This window comes from Python bivittatus, unplaced genomic scaffold, assembly GCF_059951505.1.
Source record: "Python bivittatus isolate LINGU-HERP-01145 unplaced genomic scaffold, Pbiv_v1 ctg000680_np1212, whole genome shotgun sequence".
Classification (NCBI taxonomy): Eukaryota; Metazoa; Chordata; class Lepidosauria; order Squamata; family Pythonidae; genus Python; species Python bivittatus.
Window position 1 is genome coordinate 3,958,644 of NW_028277095.1, and position 19,804 is coordinate 3,978,447.

The 19,804-nt window shown below is 38.1% G+C and overlaps 1 protein-coding gene across 3 annotated transcripts in view; it reads right to left on the bottom strand.

Annotated features, from left to right (window-relative positions):
* Positions 1-19,804, bottom strand: part of BIN3 (bridging integrator 3) — a 100,552-nt gene that overhangs the window by 51,173 nt on the left and 29,575 nt on the right. For 2 of the 3 annotated variants that reach the window (XM_088152099.1, XM_088152100.1), the window contains exons 3-4: positions 5,606-5,646; positions 2,158-2,219 (exon numbers count right to left, since the gene is read on the bottom strand). In XM_088152099.1, coding sequence (XP_088008225.1) covers positions 2,158-2,219; positions 5,606-5,646 — 103 coding nt within the window. The remainder of the gene's footprint in view (positions 1-2,157; positions 2,220-5,605; positions 5,647-19,804) is intronic. The other variant, XM_088152101.1, reaches the window with a different exon arrangement.

Below are 19,804 nucleotides of genomic sequence, written 5' to 3' on the forward strand. Positions count from 1 at the left end.
TTTGTTTAGATTTAAAGAATGTATGGAAAAGTCCTATTAAGAGTAACCACCTTTATAAAGAGCTAGGAGAAGGAAGATCTCTGGAACTTTGAAACTTGAAAATGATATTTAAACTTTTTTAAAAAAGCAAACAAATAGCTGAAGATAGAAGATGACCACATACTGAAGGAAAGGAAACAATCAGAACAGGGATATCTTCAGATGCTGTTCGTTTATTCAGGCAGGTTTTTTTTTAAAGCTAGGGTCTGCAAAAGTGAAGCAACTGGTGCTGTCTGCTCACATGGACTTCAGAAATTATGGGATTTATTTCTCAGATTCATATAGCAATGCTGCGGAATTGGGGCTATAGCTACTTATTTACTGTAAGGAACAGAACAGCAGGAGCTAGGGATTTGAACCAAAAGTGATCAAATCATGTAAAACAGATTAAATGATCAATCTTCCATCATTGGAAGTTGATGGCACTAGTAGAGAAAATAGGGAAGAGAGAACATAATGGATTCTCTGCCAGAGTTCTGTTGGCTTTGGCAAAGGCACATTAGCAGCTTACACTGGTACATCTCTCAACTGCTTATAAGGGAGGAGTGACTTGGCTGTATTTGTGTAACCCCATTTGATCAGGTTTGGGTGTTTCCAGTTTCTGTCACCAGCAGGAAGGACAAGCAAAACACAAGATGGTTGCTCCAACTCCAGAGATCAGGATGGCACATCTTTAAAGGCTATATAATGTTTTGCTCTTTGGTCAGAAAACACGCAAACTTGTGATGACACTTCAGAGCTGAGGGGGTGGGGAGGAGGAAGCATCTTCCCACAAATCCTTTGGGGCTGATCCATTATCAATGCCCCCTGAAAAGAAGGAAAAGGAATTCTCTGCAAGGGAAGAAGAGAAAGAGAGAGGGAAAAAACAGGAGAGAGGATTGATTCTCCCTTTCCTTCCCCTTCCCCTTCCCCCCTTCCTTCCCTCCTTCCTTCCTGGGGGTCTAATGCTGCCCTTCATGGTCTACCATAGGGGAAAGCAGAGAACCAGTTTTTCACATTTAAAACCAGAATGATCTAGATTATTGCTCTGTGGTTGCTAGCATTATTTGTTCAACTTAGAACCAGAAAGAAGTTCAAATTCTGCATTTATGCAAAGCTGAATTCTGTACTCAGAAAATTACGTAAAACAGTTAAACTGATCTGCATAGCTTTTCTGTCTTTCAAGAAAACTGAAAACAGAATTGATTTAAATGTTTTTATCCTTCATTAGGATTCCAACAGTGAACTACCGAAAAGTTTAAAACTGTTCCTCACTTTCTCACTTAGGGAAGCAATATTTATGATTTCACTGATCACAAAACTCCTGTTCTTCCTCTAAGAAAAAAAATGTGCATTTCCCCCTCATTATGGCCTTTTTATTTCATTTCATTTCTGGCCTGCTTTTGCTCTGGTAACTCATTAATTTTATCCTTAAAGTAATGTGAAAACAAAGAAGACTGAAGACTTTTTAGGCTCAGAGGAATGTTGAGTATCATTTTTGTTTTGTTTTCTACAATCTGTGGCTATAGCAAAATATCTGCTATCAACTTTAGGAGCTGCAAAAAACTGCTGGGCTATTTCCATAATTAGGGACCTTAGTTAGTTCTTTCTCTACATTCCTCTCCTTTCAGTTGCTTAGTGTTTGATGGGATGGGATGGGATGGGATGGGATGGGATGGGATGGAACAGGGTTCTTACTGGAGAAGCCACAGAATACAATACAATGAGGACAAAAGGGCAGAAGAAAATGAACACCTGGAGGCCAGATGTTTCTCTCTGAAATCTCAGAAGCAAACAGCTGTGTCAGTAGGAAAAGAACGAACAAAAGAAATGACTGCCAATTTACTCACTGCTTCCTACGCTTATCACTGTGTCCAAACCAAGTTAAATCCAGCCTTAACCAGGAATTCCCTGGATAATTTTTCGTTATGGGCTGACGGAAAGTATTTGCCATTCCTTCATACTAATCTGTTGGTAAAAGATAGTTTAAGGCTGTTTTTGTAAAGGGGGACACTTTGACCAGTGAGAAAACTCAACAGAGACTTAGTGAACTGTGATCAAATGTATGGCTTCAGAACATGGGACTAGACAAAGATCCCAATAGCCTCAAATCTCACTTAGTACATCAGATTCACATACCTAGGTCTGCATCTGTGCTTTTTTTCATATCTTTTTGGAGCTTCTTAGTCTGATCTTCCAACCTAAAAATAAAAACATAGTGTTGATTTTGTTTTAAAAGGTATATAATTAAAGCTCTCTCATGACAAGACAATCTGCAAATGACAAGAAAGGAGAAACGGGAGAAACGAGAAGACAGTTGCTAGACTTATTTTGGGACATACAGGAGCTAACAGAGACGACTAGAAGAGGAGACATAGAGGGAATATATATTCCATGGTCACTATGATTAGGAAGAATCACTTGGAGATGAGCAGACATGGAAGCTTTAGTAAACAAGAGCTCCACTCTTTGTAACCACCAATTTGTCATGAAGGACTGACACTGCTATGTACCGTTAGCCCAGGTGGGCTAACACACTTGGGCCAGAATTGTTACTTGGTATCTGCACAGATGGTGACTGTGACTGCATAGTTGCACCCATTCCTTTTTAACCTTCATTGCACATGCAATGAACTACAGTAAAAACAGGCAATAGTTTGATCCCCCCATGGATGCCCCGCTGCTGTAGATTTATTCTGCACATGCTTTGCAAAGAATCATACGTAACTCCCAAAGCAACTGTAATATTTAATGTGACAGAAGAGGAAAAGTATTACATACCTGAGGAGTAATTATTTTAATTTCATTGTAATATAAATCAGTTCAATCTTTTTCCTGGCTCTGCTTGCTTCCTTGCTTTTTAATTTATAGCATTTCTACATCTCCACAATTACATCTCTAGGTGACTTACAATACAATAATAATAATAATAGTAATAATAATACAACACCCATAAGCATCATACTAATTCTAAACTTATCAGTAAAATTGAAAGCAGCCCACTACCAACTGGATAGAAAGCAAACTGTAGAAATTGCTTTCCAAAGGCTTGTTAGAAAAGCTGTATTTTCAACACATTCCAACAGGGGTTTAAAGCAGAGGTGTGGAGAGTGGGAGAATATTCCCAAGGCCCAGGACATCAACAGAGACACTGCTTTGAGGCTGATGCCTCCTTCATCTCCTGAACTGAGGAAACCTAAAGGATCTCCTCCCAAGCAGAATGGATAGGTTGGCCAGACTCAACTTGGAGAAGACATCCCCACAGGTCTCCTGGGCCCATACCCTATTGGGCTTCATAGGTCAAAACCAACACCTTGTATTTGGAAGCCTACTAGAAGCCAGTGCAGAGTGTTGTGTTATACAGTATGGCTGAATTGGTTTAATGCATGTAGGCTCCTGCATTTTGCACCAATCGCGGTTTCTGGGTAATCTCCAAAGCAGCATTGTTCAGGAGTGTGACTCCTAGAGACTGAGATCGTTCTCTTTTCTCCCCTTCTCTTCCCTTTGCAACTTCTGCTCTCTTAACTACCTACGAATAGAAACATCAAACCACCTAGATCAGATCAAAAGATCTACAGAACACACTAACAAGCTTTTTTTTGTTTCAGGCACAACCCCTGCAAAAAACCCCAAAGAATCATGAGATTTTGGTGGATTTAAGCCTTTTTTAAAGATTTCATCGGAAAAAAAAATGATTGGGGAGAGACAATTCTTAAGGTTCAGAAAACACTACACTTCCTTATATTGTCCAGTTACCCAGGTAGCACTGAAAAGCTGATCAAGAAGCAGGAAGGCAAATGTCTGTTCCCAGGATGCTCCCCAGAAGCTTTCAGAATGGAAATCAGGTGGGAGCACAAATGGAATTCAATATGCAGGAGGCGAGCAGGACAAGAAAATAACTGTATGTAATCTAAATGGTTGCAGTTTCTATCACTATTGTATAGCTTTAACAAAAATATGTTTTCTCTGTGTAGCTCTAATATCCATCTCTGCCAAGACTCCAGTCTTTGTTCATTTCTATACATTGTATAAAAATGTTCTTCGCACATCTACTACCACATAATTAAATAGATAAATCAATTAGTGTATAATTAAATAATTAAATTAAACCAATATGGAGTTGAGAGGCCTCTGAACATTTTCCTTCTGTGGAAACAAAAATTAGTATTTTCCAAGTGAGGAGTTAATGATGTTGCACAAACGCCCCTTAGGAGAGAGGTCCACACAGAATTCCGGCCAGACCAAGCCAGAAGCAGGACCTTTGTCAAACACTGGAGAAACAAGAGAATTCCTAGAGCTTTTCTCTTCAAAGACTGTTGGCAAACTGGCCAATAAGGTGCCAAGAGTAGAAAGAATGGCATTGTAGGTCCATTATATCTTGGAGACTGTTGACATTATACCAGTAAATAATGATAGGTTGATTTGCTTTGGGGAAAGAACAGCCCAGATAAACATATATATCCCTTGTATCTCACACACAGAACACTGCAATGGTATCATATATAATTATTAGGATCTGGAAAGACTGGTGGGAGATGGCACCTCCCTCAGTCATAGTTTGACTCTTTCCCACATTTTCCTTTGTGTTGTTCAAATACAAGACAGACATGGGAAACAATGGCTACCAAGTAGTTGCAAAACAAACCAGATCCTGGAATGAAGGACTGAGATTAAATCAAGATTATCTATTCAGAAGTAGCAATTTATGAAGCCAGGATGAGACCTGGATCAAGAAGACAATTCCAGAAAGACCAGTTAAGTGCAGATGACCCTTCAAAAGGAACAAGCCAGCCTGGAGTCTAACAGTTCAGATAAAAGTTCCAGCTGTTTCATATTACAAAATGCCTATATGGAAGATACTTGCTTTAGGTAGGCAGTAACATGGCATATGTACTGGATCATGTGCAGCTAATTATAAAGCACAATATGGACATGTTCCATAGAAATGGCGACAAACTGTAGGAGGAGCAGCAGTGACACAGACGTTAAAGGCAGTACGCCCTTCACAGAAATGTTGTCGTTTGCAAAAAGGTCTTAAGGACCGAGAAGTACAGGAACAACTCTACCCTTTTAGCCTTCGGGAAGGCTGTGAAGACCTGGCTCTTTCCCCAAGCATTGGGCTAAGATGGGTGTTGAGCTGTGAGGATATTTACTCTGGCGCCTGGGGGAAGGGTACCTTTGTTTTTAACCATGCTTTATGGATTGTTGTGAGCCGCCTAGAGTCATTGTACAAGATAGGTGGCCATATAAGTCCTGTAAATAAATAAATAAATCAAGCAAGCAAGCATTGGTGAGAAGATCATCAGCTCTGGAGGTGAATGTGTCATCTAGGTTTCTCTGTGTAGCCCATTTCCATCATACCTAGCCTTTATAGGAACGATAAAACATTAAGAACTGGTGCTTAAGTTATCTAGTTTCCTCTGGTATCATGTCATTTTCGATTACAGGCAATTTTTTATTATTCTGTAAACTGCTCTGAGAGCCTGTCAGTCTGAAAAAGGAACATAAATGCAAGGGAGAAAGGAACGTAAGGAGAAAAGAGCCAAGAAAGAACACCCACCCAAATAAAATAGCTAAGAATACTTACTGCTGAAGCTTTCCATATTCCCGTTCAAAATCTCTCTCAACCTATGAAAGGAAAAAGAATCTAAATCAGCTAAAAATCCAGGGCTGTAATTAAAAACAAGAATTCTACCCAATGCGGTCAGGACTTCTTTTTCCAACTGAAAGAACAGGCTAGGCTACATTCAGGGGCTCTCCAGATGCTGGGCCTCAATTCCCACCATGCCCCACTGTTGCATAATGTTGGTTGGACTTGGACTTCAGCATCTAAATGGCCATGTGTTACCTATGCCTGGAACAGATATCATACTGTAATCTTAATGTACTTCAAGCTTTGGACATACTAGAGAGTTAACAGAATCAGGGACAAAGCCAGCTTTGCAATGAGCTGCATTTACTGTATAACTCAGAAGCTCATTTACACCAAACTTGCCCCAAATATCAAGAGCTGTGTTAATCCCTCTCTTCTGACTTAGAAGCTATTTAACATTTAAGTTGGAATGGTTAGGAAGTTGCACACAAATCCAAGAGCTTTGGCAACCCAGCAGGGTCCATCATCTTCACTTTTCTTGGGCTGCTAGGGCCAAAGGAAGTAGCGGTGCCTGGTTTCTGAACAGATGAGAACAATGGCCAATTAGATAGCTGGAGATACCTTGTTACCAACTACGGGCAATCATGCATCTACTTTTCTGTTTGCAAGGCTTCATTATAACTTAACAGCTGAAATATGAAGATGCTCTTCCTGAATGTATTTGGTAGAGATCCTTACCCTTCTAGACAGTTGTTCCTATTCACCCTACAAACAAGAATCTATCCCTATTTGATCCACTTGATAAGAACATCTTTGTCCTAGCCAAGACCTAGTCAAAAAGTTCAACCTTTTGTCCTTGAAACTGAAGTCTGAATCTTCCCAGGAAGACTGGAGATGAATATAATATTATCCATGATGCTTAAGGCAGCATATCTAACTATGATAATTGTGATCACTTTGATCTATATTGCTCTCATTTTTGTTTGCATATACTTCCATACTCTTGTTTGCCTACAGAAGAAGAATCAAAAGAATGACTAATAAAGCCTTTAGTAATTTGTAACATTTAGTCTGTTCCAGCGTTCTAAGCTCATCTTGATTAAACTGCTAGAAGCATCATACTGTCAAGACTTGCTCATACTGAAATGCAGTTTTGTTTGCTTCAATATTTCTCTGCTTGGGTGTTCTCTTCCCATAAAAAGGTGTAAAAGGAAAGGGTTCAGCCAGGTCTGCAGAAAGGTGAGGGGACAATTTCTTGACTTTCTTCCACTAGGTCTCAGAGAATATGTTTCATTTCACAACAATCCCATGAATCAGATCAAACTGGGAGCATGATTTTTCCTATCTTTTGGTCATCTAATCCAGAGCAAAGAACATTGGTATGAGCAGGGAATGACCAATCCATCTTTAGATTTGCCCTTTTCAGATTACTGCCATAGAGCCACCAAACGGATGAGGCCTCCAGGATGAAAATGATTTCCCACATGTGTCTACACAGATAGATCTGTCTGCCTATTCTTTTTGTTTCTTCCCACTTTCATCTCCATCTTTAAGGTGATTCCATGTGCTCAGCCAATTTCAAAGTTTGCCAACCACACCTCAAAGATAATATCTGTTGAATAATATTTATGTACTATTTCCAAGAACACTTCCATTACTGATTTACTCCAAGCCTGCGATCATTAAGTTTCCAATCCTAAAGGCATGATCTCAAATTATTATTATTATTATTATTATTATTATTATTATTATTATTATTATTATTTATTGGATTTCTCCCCCGCCCATCTCCCCCACAATAGGGGACTCTGGGCGACTTACAGAAAACATTAACACTATAAATATATCTAAAACACATAATACATCCAAAATTTAAAACAATACTAAAAAAAGGAAGATCCAAGAAGATGGAAAATCAGGCTGCGGAGAGCTGGCCACTATGGGACTAGCCATCCCCCTGCTTGAAGTATTCCCTCCCCGCCCCAGGCCAAGTAGCAGAACCAGGTCTTCAAGGCCCTTCGGAAGGCCAGGAGTAAGGGGGCCAATCGCACCTCCGGGGGCAGAATGTTCCAAAGAGCTTCCAATAATTGCTGTGTCCCCTTACCTTTGAAAGGAGAAATTTTCTGATCTCTGAAAGTATCAGTTTATATCTACAAAGGTGTCAAGACAATTCTGAACTCTGCTTTGTTGCTCTGGGGGAACTGGGGGAGTATGCATGTATGGCAACCAATAATTTATTTGTTTAAAACGTTTAAAGAACAAATAATTACATAAAAGAAAAAAAAAGTGGAAAAAGACATAGTGGATGAAGAACAAAATATCAGTAAATAAACAAAAGAATGTTCAATTATCATAAAATAATCTCCTTGTTTTGTTAATTAATTAACTAAATCTATAGAACTAGGTTCGTTACATCCTCTTAAGAAATGAGTAAAAATCTTTATAAAGCTCTAAACATTAATATGAACATTGATACTACCACTATTTGTCATTATTCTAAAAAGAAATGCACATAATCATGTAAAAGGAAAGAAAAGGAATAAGAAAGGGAAAAACATTTTAAAGAATTAAAAATATTTTTAAAAAGGAGAAAAATTAGTAAAAGCAATATTGAGTTCTAAATTCCCTCCTATTGTACCTGACTGGTGATTGCATCAAAATATTTATAAGTACTGAATTTGCTTCTAATTACGGTCTTTACATCAATTGTTTCCCCCTTAAAAACCATATTCTAAGTTTCTGGGTTTACCTTGTTGTGTGACCCATGATATATAGGGAAACCATTCTTGCTTAAATTCAGTCAAATTTCTGTTCCGGATGTATATTGTTAATTTTGCCATTTGGTTTCCCAGTCTGATATTGTTGGCAAAGTGACACTTTTCTAATGTTGAGCCAAATTTGTCCTTGCAGCCATCAGCATATATCAATAAATTGCAATGTTTTTAATTTATTTGTTTTGGAAGTAATCTGAAATCTTTTTGAAGGAGAGACCAAATAAAAATATAAGAAAGAAAGAAAAATAATCATCCACTATTTTGCTCTTTCCATTGGTTGTTGGAATCACATAAGCTGAATCTTTCAACAGGAATAATAATAAACTAGTAATTTTTGGAGGTTTTTACAAAGAAGCTAATTCACTGATTCTTTTGCACATTGTAAAGATTCAGATTCGGGAATTCTTGTGTTCCCTTCCAACTCCACAATTCTATGATTTCATGTTTATACTTTCTAGAATGTCTTTTAATCAAAGTATCATACTTAAAATAAATTATAAAAGGAGTTCACACTTCTAAGACATTATGGCGGGACACTGATAGTGAACAACTCCTCATTAAATTGATGAATTGCAATCACACAGCCTAGAAAAATGGAGAGGGGAAACTTTGTTGTCACAAAATGAAAAGCGGCATCACCAATACAGGTAGTCCTCGACTTACAACTATAACAGGGGCCAGAAAATTTGTTGTTAAGTGGTACAGTTATTAAGTGAGATGTCATGTGACTGCACCCAATTTTATAACATTTTTTTGTGGCGGTTGTCAAGGGAATCACATGGTCGGTAAGTGAATCACGTGGTTCCCCACTGATTTTGCTTGTTGGAAGCTGGCTGCGAAGGTTACAAACAGTGATCACGTGACCCTGGGATACTGCAACTGTCATAAATACATGCTGGTTGCAAAGCACCCAAATTCTGATCACATCACTGCGAGGATGCTGCAATGGTTGTAAGTGCGAGGACCAGTCGTCACCTTTTTCAGTGCCCTCATAACTTCAAACGGCCACTAAAAGAATGGTCATAAGTTGAGGACTACCTGTATGCTAAGGAAAAAGCAGGAAAATGCAACTTGCTCCTGTAATCAGAAAATTTAAAGGGGAGGAGAAGAATCTAGGCAGATAGTTATTGCTCTAGATATTCATGTTCAAAATTCTCAGCAGCAAAAATAACTTTAAAACAAATTGGGATGTTTCAAGTTAAAATATCCATTTGTCTTTTAATTAACTCCGCTATAAGGTCACTGCTGTTTCAGAGCAAAGGTCTACAGATGTAAATGATCTCTTTATGGCAACTGCTTTGATCATTCTTCTCAGGTTGTACATTTAAATTTGTCCAAAGGCATCTCAAACTGATGGTCATTTGACTTATAGCACGATATGCAATATTAAAATCCCACATCTATTTGTTTTCCACATTTACAGAACTTATTTTCACTGGTAGCTATGTTGAAAACCAATGCAGAAGACAATGTTGAAGGAACCAAAGCTCACTTCTGGGTTGCATCAAAACATAGGATGTTCACACTGTTACACTGTCCTGGGCTTGTCAAAATTCACAATGCCTTTCCAGTCAGATAACCAGTATGAAAAGGAAACTTAAGTCTCCTTATGTTTCCAGGGCTGTTCTGGTAGTAGAAAACAGTCACTTATTTATTTGGCTAGGGATGTCTGCAGGATGCGGTCAAAAAAACTAAGATGGTGGCTGCAATGGTGTGATTGAAGTTCCACCAGTCTGTCTGTGTGTCACTCACATAAAAAAAACCAACACACTAAAAACCTGACAGAGCTTCGATCATACCACTGCAACTCTTGACTTTTTTGACCATACCTTGTGGAGTCCTGTATATGGCCATATGTGAATGGGTCCCAGTTGACTGAGACAGCCCAGTGACACAGGTACCACACTGGAACTGACAGAGGATCTCTGCCATGATTTTTGACACATACTAAAATTATGGGGTTAACTCAAACAGGGAATACTTGGGACTGACATAAAGACAAGGCAATTTTCTTATATTTCAATGCAAAAGAATCCCAAGGAGAAAGTAACTGGCAAAAAAATTCTTCTGAAATCCCAAGGAGCTGTTGCCAGTCAGAGTATGTAGCATACAGCAAGACAGAAATAAGAGTTTGATGTGGAATAAGGCCAGGCTACAGGAAAAACTAAGAGATTGCCCAACATGGAAAATAAGTTGGAAATATTTTAAAATGTTTATCATTTATTCAGTGCCTACCGTTTAATCAAGTGTTAAAGTGGGAAAAGGACATTGATTTCCAACTAGTGATGTTAGAAGACACCACAAGAGATAGTATTAATACACTTTCTTTCCTCTAAAGAGAAGGCTTTAGCGCCATCTTTCCAAATCTTGTATCACTGAGCTATAATGGGAGCGGCAATTCCCAGAATTTCAAGCAACCCCGGCTCTCTGTTCATTTCCAGTCTCAATTCAAACAGCTTCTGCTCACCACAATTGAGGATACCTGGTGGAACATCTTTGCCCTTACTAGTCTTCCCTTCTACAAAATCTGCCATCTGAGACTCTTCTCTGGGGGCCAATAAAAAGGAGCTATTTTCAACCCACCTTTGAAATTCTTTTCACAGGAAAGATGGCTCGGTGCAAATGTTCATGTCATGCCAGCAGCAGAGAACATTTTTACCCGGGATGTTATTAGTATGATATCCCCTCCCCCCGTCACGGCCGCATTTCATCTGCTGGATTTTTATTGCTGTTTTGTTTAGTTTTGTGTGTTTTATTATGTTTGTTTTTTAATTTCATTTTAATTGTAGGCTGCCTTGGGAACACTGCGCTGCTGAAGGCGCAGGATATAAATATAGTAAATAAATACATAGCTTGATGGCAGCAGCACATATTTTGGGGGCAGAAAACGCCAAGGTTCAGTTTCCAGCATTTGTAGCTAAAAAGAAATTTTCAGTAACAGGACCAAGAAAAACTGATGCCTGGATTTGGAGCAGTTCAGCGGGCAGTCAGAAGGAGCAGCGCCAAGTTGGAAAGGCCAAGGATCTAGAAGTGAAAGACATGCATGAGAGCACCAGTGCTACCAAGATTTTCTGCAGACTCGGCAATATGCATTATTTGCAAACGTGTAAACAATGCATGAGTGTATCACGTACTATATCTGTCATTTGAAAAGACCGCTGGTTTCTATCGTAACAGTATGGTTAACTGCCAAATTTCTGTTGCATGGAGGCATGAGACAAACATCTCCATTTTTCTATGTGCTTCTCAAAGAAATATAATACTCTGAAATCTTTGAATCATAAAGGATACCCAGAATCCCCACAAAGATGCTAGACAAACAATGGAATTTATGCAAATGAATGGGGGCATTGGAAATTCTAGGACATACTGAAATTGTTGCCATCTTCCAAAACACAATTAGCAGTAAACAATTCCCACAAGATGTTTTAATGTATCTAATTATTATGATACCCAACCATAAGAGCAAAACTTTCAGGCATATAGATCCATTTAATTAGCATAATTAACCCCGTGAGCAGAATTTGGAGGTCCTTGATGTGCCAAATATCATTACAAATACCTTTTAAACAGGTTATCTTGGAATGCTGAAAAAGTGCTTTGACATCTCAATGCAGAAGACAAAGGTTTTAGAAGGCCACAGAAAAACATTTGCAGATATAGACAGAAAAATAGAGATAAAACTCTCCCTAAGTGGAGCCAAACTGGAATCCAGACTAGGAATATATTGTATAGGTAGTCCTCAATTAGCGACCATAGTTAGGACTGGCAATTTGGTTGTTAAGTGAAGCAGTCACTAAGTGAAACTGTGACTTTTTTTTAAATAGTAACTTTACTAAAAATTACAATTAAAAAGATAAAAACTAACACAAACTAAAAAAGAAAAGAAAAAGAAAAAATAGAAAGTGCAGAAAGGAAAAAATAGAAAGAAAAATAGAAAGGAGAGAAAAAATTAAGAATATAGTAAAGAAAAAGGAAAGAAATATATGAAGAAATTGTTTATACTTATTGTTCATTACAACAAGTATAAACAATTTTAGTAACTTATCACCTACTCTTAAAATAAAACAAATGATCTCCTCTTCCCATATCCCATCGCTTATCTATAAACAAATCCTTAAAGCTTCATCATTCAGTCCTGATCAGCAAAGGTCCATTAAGGGTTACCAGAGATAACAACTTATCTATTTTAACCTTGATCAAATAAACCAACTTTATATTCCTTTCTTTTACTTTTAACAATCTTGATATTTAGTCCTTAGAATTTGATTTCTTTTCATTTTTTCTTTGTCCTTTCTCACAAAATTCTTCAAAGCTTTAACAAGCCTCTTTTGTAAATCCAATATAGGAAGATTACCCAGGTCACTCTCTTGGTTTGTGATTTGTATATCCCTTTTAATTATTAAGACATCAGCCGGCTTCTTTTGTATATCCAGGGTAGCATCTTTTTCCATGTCATTCTTGTAGCCTGTCATCTTTAAATCCACTTTCTGATCAGTCTAAATCTTGTCAGAAAGAACTTGTTCCTCATTCATAACTTTTTTTAAACACAGTCTATCTATAGAGGCAGACACTCTTAAAATTAACTTTTGAGTCCATTGTTCAAAAATATCCTTCAATATGTCCAATGTTAAAATATTTTGCTTCATTCTGTATTAATAAGTCAAATTTCTTATGTTCTTCTCCTTTAATTGTAATCTTTGGTTCCTTCTGGTTCCCTCTAGTGTCCAACCTTCAAAATCTCATCCTATCATGTTTCTTTTAAAGAGAATTCAAAACAAAAGCATTTTCCCATGGGAAGGATTCTTACGATTAATTCCAAATCTTATTTCAAATCCATCTGGACCCTTAGTCCATTTGTAACTTTCCAAAATCAAAATTCTAATCACCCTTTTGCTGTTTATTCCAAAATAGTTTTTAAAAGTCCTTAAACTTGTATTTAAAGCTTCATTGAAGGGAACTCACCCTTAAACTCACTATAAAGCTTGTTGATCCGAAGGTTCCTAATAGCTGAAAAGCAGTTAACAAGCAATATCCAAAAGTGATTAGAAAAGGAAATATGTCCTTTTTAAAGGTGCCTACCATGGTTTCAGGAAGATGGTTATTTCCTTGTCTCCCAGAGCTCTAAACCCACTGGTGGCTGATGTCTTGGGATCTCCTTGCAAGGAGCATTTGTATGGAGCACTTGTGGGCAATCTGAAGTCCTCTTCTTGTCCAGAGAGGAATTATGAAGAGCCGGTCTACTCACCAGCTCTTCATTCCACCGTGGTTGTTGGCTCCACTTTTAGCGGAGCCATCTTCAGTTCGCCATTTCTTCCCCAGAAGTCAAAACTGCGAGTGTGCTTATGATCTTAGTTCAGCTTTCCTTTGATTTACAGACCTACAAAGGTCATAAATATGAAGATTGGTCGTAAAGTTACTTTTTCATCACCATCGTAACTGCAAACAGCCACTGTACAAGGCAGTTGCTAAATGAGGACTATCTGTACCATAAGAGTTTTGTATTAAAATAGACAAATTGTATAGCATAGCTATGAAGTTTATATTTTGCCCCCTTAAAAATGTCACATGAACTATTATGAACTGCAAGGTCTATACATTCCTGTATTCTGCTGGCAAGTCAAATATTACATTTACTTTTCATTATATTATGGATGGTACTTCTGCTTTTTCCAGTCTTGGGCAATCAGAATCCTGGCATTTGCTAACAATTACTAATCTTTAATAAGGGTTGTAAAGAAAATATTAGAATTACACTGGTCATAATCAACAGGCATTAAAATCTTATAATAATTTTCCTTAATGCTAATGCATCAGGATGCATTCTTCAGTACGTCTGGAACTTCAGGTCCTATAATTCCTAGCCATGATAGCCCTTATTATGAAGTTACCTGGAATTTTAGGCTTCATTATTAGCTGACGTCAAACACCTTTGAGAGCCCTAATTACAGAAAACTGTTTAAATCAATTCCTTTGCAGCCTAATCTGTCAGTTAGATCTCTGTTCAAATTGTAATTCCATTTTGAACAGCCGAGGTGTTTATTAATAACCGATACTGATAGCATGTCTTTATTTGGATTATTATATTGCAATCTAGACCCATTTCCTTTTTTAGACCACAGCAGTTTAACTAAAAGTACCAGAACATGGAGCATACTTCTTAAAAAATCTTTGTTTGATCATTCAAAATAAGTGTATACTGTCATTCATAGGAATGTATTTTTTCACAGTTTAAAAACCATAAAAATATTAACCTAAAAGGAAGCACTACATACTGATGTCAGGAAACAGTTTTGAGAGTCAACATGCTGAAAATAAAAATTCAGTGTTTTCAGATTAGAAAAAAGGGAATCTGAGAAGAAGAGAAAGATTACTGAAGATATACAAGAGAGTAAATATACTAGTTTCTCCCGCTTTCATAAATCTAGAATATCCCATGAACTGTTAGTAGATTCACAACTTAACAAAAGTACTTCTTCCCATACGATACCTAGCTAAACTATTCACAGCCACAAGATGTGATGGCAGTCATTAGTTATTTTAAAATGGGATTAGACAAGTGAATGGCCACAAGTAAGGATGCTGGGAAACAATGAAAGAAGGTTATTGGCTTTATGGAGTCCTTGGTGCTCTGTGAGCTTGACTGTTTGCTTGCAGACATTTCATCACCCAACATCATCAGTGCAAGTGAGTGTGGGGTTTGCTCCCTGTTTATATACATTAGCTTGCCCTGCCAGTTTCGGTGGGGGTGTAGTTTCCTCCTGGGTAGTTCTTTGATTAGGCTATTGTTTTCTGCTTGATTGCTTGTCTGGTGCCGATCCCTGCTTATCTGAATGTGGGCTGCTGGAGGGGATGTGTTATAGTCCTTTTGTTTCCTTCCTAGGTTTTTTATTGACTCTTTTGAATGGTGTGTAAATGTGGTTTATGTGTCTGTTGATGGCTGATTTGTCTGAATGCCAAGATTCCAGGAATTATCTAGTGTTTTCTGGATTTAACTTGGTCTAAGATGCTCACAATTTCCCAAATGAAACTGTGGTTGAGTTTGTCCATGTGTTGTGAGATTAAGGAGTTTTCATCATGTCTTCTGACTGCTAGTTGGTGCTCATGGATAACAGACAGTGTTATAATGGTGGTGCCATGTGGTTGTAATAGTCTGTTAGTGTTAGTTTTCGAAAAACAACCCACAATAAGCAAGTGCTCCATTTCCAAAGTAACAACCCAACCTCCTTCAAGAGGAGCTATGTAAGGACTTTATTCAGACAAGTACAAACGTACTGCAGCAACCCAGAACACCAGAAAAAAACCAACAGACCACCTATACACAATCTTTCAACAAAATGGATATTCATGCAACTTTTATCAAAAAGTGCCTGACCACTCAACTCACTATAGCACAACCAACACAAGCTATGGAAAGGATAACACTACCATACATCAAAAACATCTCAGAAACAACCAACAGACTGTAACAACCACACGGCATCACTACAGCACACAAACAACTAAAGCCCTCCAAAACATCTTAAGTAAACCAAAAGACCCAATATCCCAAGAAGAAGAAAAAACAAGTCATCTACAACATACACTGTAAGGACTGTAACAGCCATTATGTAGGACAGACAGGCAGAAGACTAGCAGAGCGCATCCATGAACACCAACTAGCAGTCCAAAGACACAATGAAAACTCCTTAATCTCACAACATATGGACAGACTCAACCATAGTTTCAACTGGAAAACTGTTAGCATCCTAGACCAAGCTAGATCCAAAAGCACTAGGGAATTCCTGGCAGCTTGGCATTCAGACAAATCAGCCATCAATAGACATATAGAAATAAACCATTTTTACACACCATTCAAAAGAGACAACAAAAAGCTAAAAGGAAACAAAAAAGACCAGGACACATCCCTTCCTGCAGCCAACACCCAGAGAAGCAGGGATTAACACCTGACAAACAATCGAGCAGAAAACAATACCCTAATCAAGGAACTACCAAGGAGAAAACCACACCCCCACTAATACTTGCATGGCAAGCTACTATACAAACAGGGAGCAAACCCCACACTTACTAGCACTGATGAGGTTACCTAGTTGGGAAATGAAACATCTGCAAGCAAACAGCTAAGCTCAGAGAGCACCAAGGACTCCACAGTTCAATTTTGAGCTACACATATTCTCTTCTATTGGCTTTATGTCCTCTTCGGGCCCTACTGGGGCAAATGTGATTTTTTAAAATATTCAATCAGTGAAAGAGAGAGAGGGTAATTACTTCTCCATTGTGCAACTCCTCTCAATCTTCTCCATTCAGTAGGCTTTGTGAGATAGACAATTCAGAAAGGAGAAGAAGGGGATGTGCCAATGAATGAATACTGTTGATAAGTCTTTGGATCCAATCCAATAGTAGCAAGTCTATACACACATTTCATTAAAACAGTCTATGCACACATGTCAATAAAATCAGTGGATCCTTTTATTTCTAGGTAAAAGTGTTTAGGACTGTAAATGCTGTTTCCACTGTTCCAATGGGCTAAAGAAGAGGCACCAAAAGGCAAAATTTGAAGGTACATGATACACCAGCTTTGCTAAGACTAAGCCAGCCACAGGCTTGGATAGGAAGTTCAGGTGACCCTAGAGTAACTGCCTTGAGGTCCATGCAGTCTATATACAGTATTTCAATCAAAAACAAAAACCACCCTTTAGAAATTGTAACTGCTATTCATATATAGTCCTGGGCCCCAAACAAATAAAAGCATAGCAAGAATGAGGGTAAATACACTCCCTGGATCACTTCTGCTACATTTCTATGCATTTAGTACACATGAATACAGCTCGTTATCAACTCTGATTACGCTACATTAAAAGAATGAACATGGAAAGTTCCTTGGTTAAACAAGTCCACGTGTGTGCATTCATCACCTGATATACTTATCTAAAAGAACATCCTTATAAGTGATGGAAGCAAACCGGTAAACTGTCCAGTGTGAAAACTGGTTGGCATACTTAGTGACATCTCAGTCTAGACCAGGGTTCCCAAAATGGTCAGTATTGACCCCTAAGGGTTGATGGGGCCATCCAAGGGGTTGATGTTGTTATTATTCATAGCATTATTAGTTAGAGTAGTATTCTTCAAATTATTTTCATATAATAAATGTTTGGGGGTCAATGAACAATCTGAAACTTCAAGAAGGGGCTGATGAGCTGAAGAGTTTGGGGACCTCTGGTCCAGAATCTGAGAACAGCTTGATTCCCCTATAGCAGTCTCTGGATAAGTGATATGTATGGTGCATTGGCTTTGCCACACAAGTCTCAAACATACCCACAATGCTGGGTGTTGGAAGAAAACACTTCCTTGACAGAGCTGCAGAATAACGTGACTGGTTTTGCTACCCACCTGGCCGCGAACTCCAGACCTACAAAGGACTCTAAGCGTTGGACGGAGGAGTGAACATCATCTTTTTTAAGCACTTGCCAGTTCCGATAAGTCAGTCCTCACTGCAGCACCTGACATCAACCCAGGGTGAGTGAGATGCCTTTCAGTCGGCTACATCTACAGTGCTGCTCGAAATAGACTTATTCTCTTATTCCAGCACCTACTCAGGCATGTCCGCACAGGAGGTTCCTGAACTCCCACTTCTGAAAAAATGCAGGAAACTGACCCAGGCAAACAAAAGAAACCCGTGGCATTGGATTACTTGTATCGACATTGTGCTTTTTTTCCACAAATAGACTGCCATCTCTTTGAACAGCTTTGAACTCCTTCTACTTACCATATAGCGGTTGAATTCATACGTCTTCCTACAGCCATGATGTGATTTGTTTGCCGTTGTTTAGCATGCTATGTGAACCTTGTCACTGTATTTGGAAACCACAGTTTCTTTGTTTCTAATTTAGATTTATAAGGCCACCTAACTCAATACTAACTCTGGGCAATATCTATATACTACTAAAACTCTCATTGTGTTTATCTGTTTGTACCTCAAGTTAGCCCAAATGGTGCATTATACTGCAACCATTTTTGAATCAAGATACCTAAAATCCGCTAACTTAAAGAATATGTAAAAAATCGGGGACCCATTACTCCTGCGGATTGAAATCCCGGGTCACGTGATCATGATTTCCGATGCTCCCTGCCAGCTTCCCACATGCAACGTCAATGGGGAAGCCTGCAAGAAGTCGTAAGTTGTTCCCGCTCCCACTGCTTTTTTGCTTACCCATGGTCATTCTGTTTATCTGTTTAGGTAAGTAAATATTGACTTATTATTGAAGTTGGTTTGCCACATACGAATTTTCTATTTATGATAAAAACTCTTCTTAGATGATCACAGGACTATCCAGCATTGGGGTAAAAAAAATACAGTCAGCCTAAAATTTAATGTTCATTCTAGTCATATCAGATTGCGCTACCTTTCTCTCAAAGGATGACCCAATGGGTCACAGGGTTATCTAGTACAGATTAAAAATGAATATAATACCTAACAAAAAGTAAACACAACAGTTTAGCAAATGTGTGAAGCCACTTACTGTGAGCTATTCAGCAAGCCATGATTAAAAAAAAAAATGGCTAACCATGGGATGCAACCTGCTAGAATGTCAGATGTTATATGCCATCTTTGCTTCTGGATGACAGATACATAATTGGGGAATGCCATGGTAATGTCTGCTAGAGGGCATGGGAATATTTTCATTTTTTAAATTTCATTAAAAGTAGTATCCTGCCTTTCCACAAGAGGTGCCTCCTGTAGCTTATGTAAAAGCGGTTCATTGAAATCCAATATATTACAATCAAAACAATATAAAGAAATCTTCAGCAACAAATGTATAAAATTAGCAGATTGACAGTAGGGGAAAGGACAGAAAAATGAAATGGGTTTGACACAGTACCTAGAGAGCTGAACAGAACTTCTTGAGTGGATGAAAATGGGACAGCCGACCTCAAAAGGTTCTTTCTCCAGGAACCATTCATCTAACCATTGGAAGTGGAAATGATCCACAGCAGCGCCTCTGATGTAATCCTAATAAAGTGATCCTTTCAAAAGAGAGCAAGTGACCATTCTGATATCTGTCTCTCAAACTGGACAGGACTTTAAAAAGTTACAGCCAAAGACTTAAAGTCTTTGAACATACCAATAGTTCAAAAAGAGGTGAAACATGATTAATGCAGTAGATTCCTGAGAATATCATCCCAGTATCCTGGGTGAATTTCCAAGCATATTTCAAAATGAAATTTCTTGTATAATTCATGTTAATACTTTACATGGGAACACTTTCTGTAATAAGTATATTTATTTAGGAACAGACTCAATAGCAACCCCTACCAGTGTGTAGTATGAAAAAAAAGTACTTTTAATTAAAAGTGCTTAAATTGGATTTTAACCTTAATGCACTTTAGCAAATCAATCCAACTGAAAGGTATCATATAA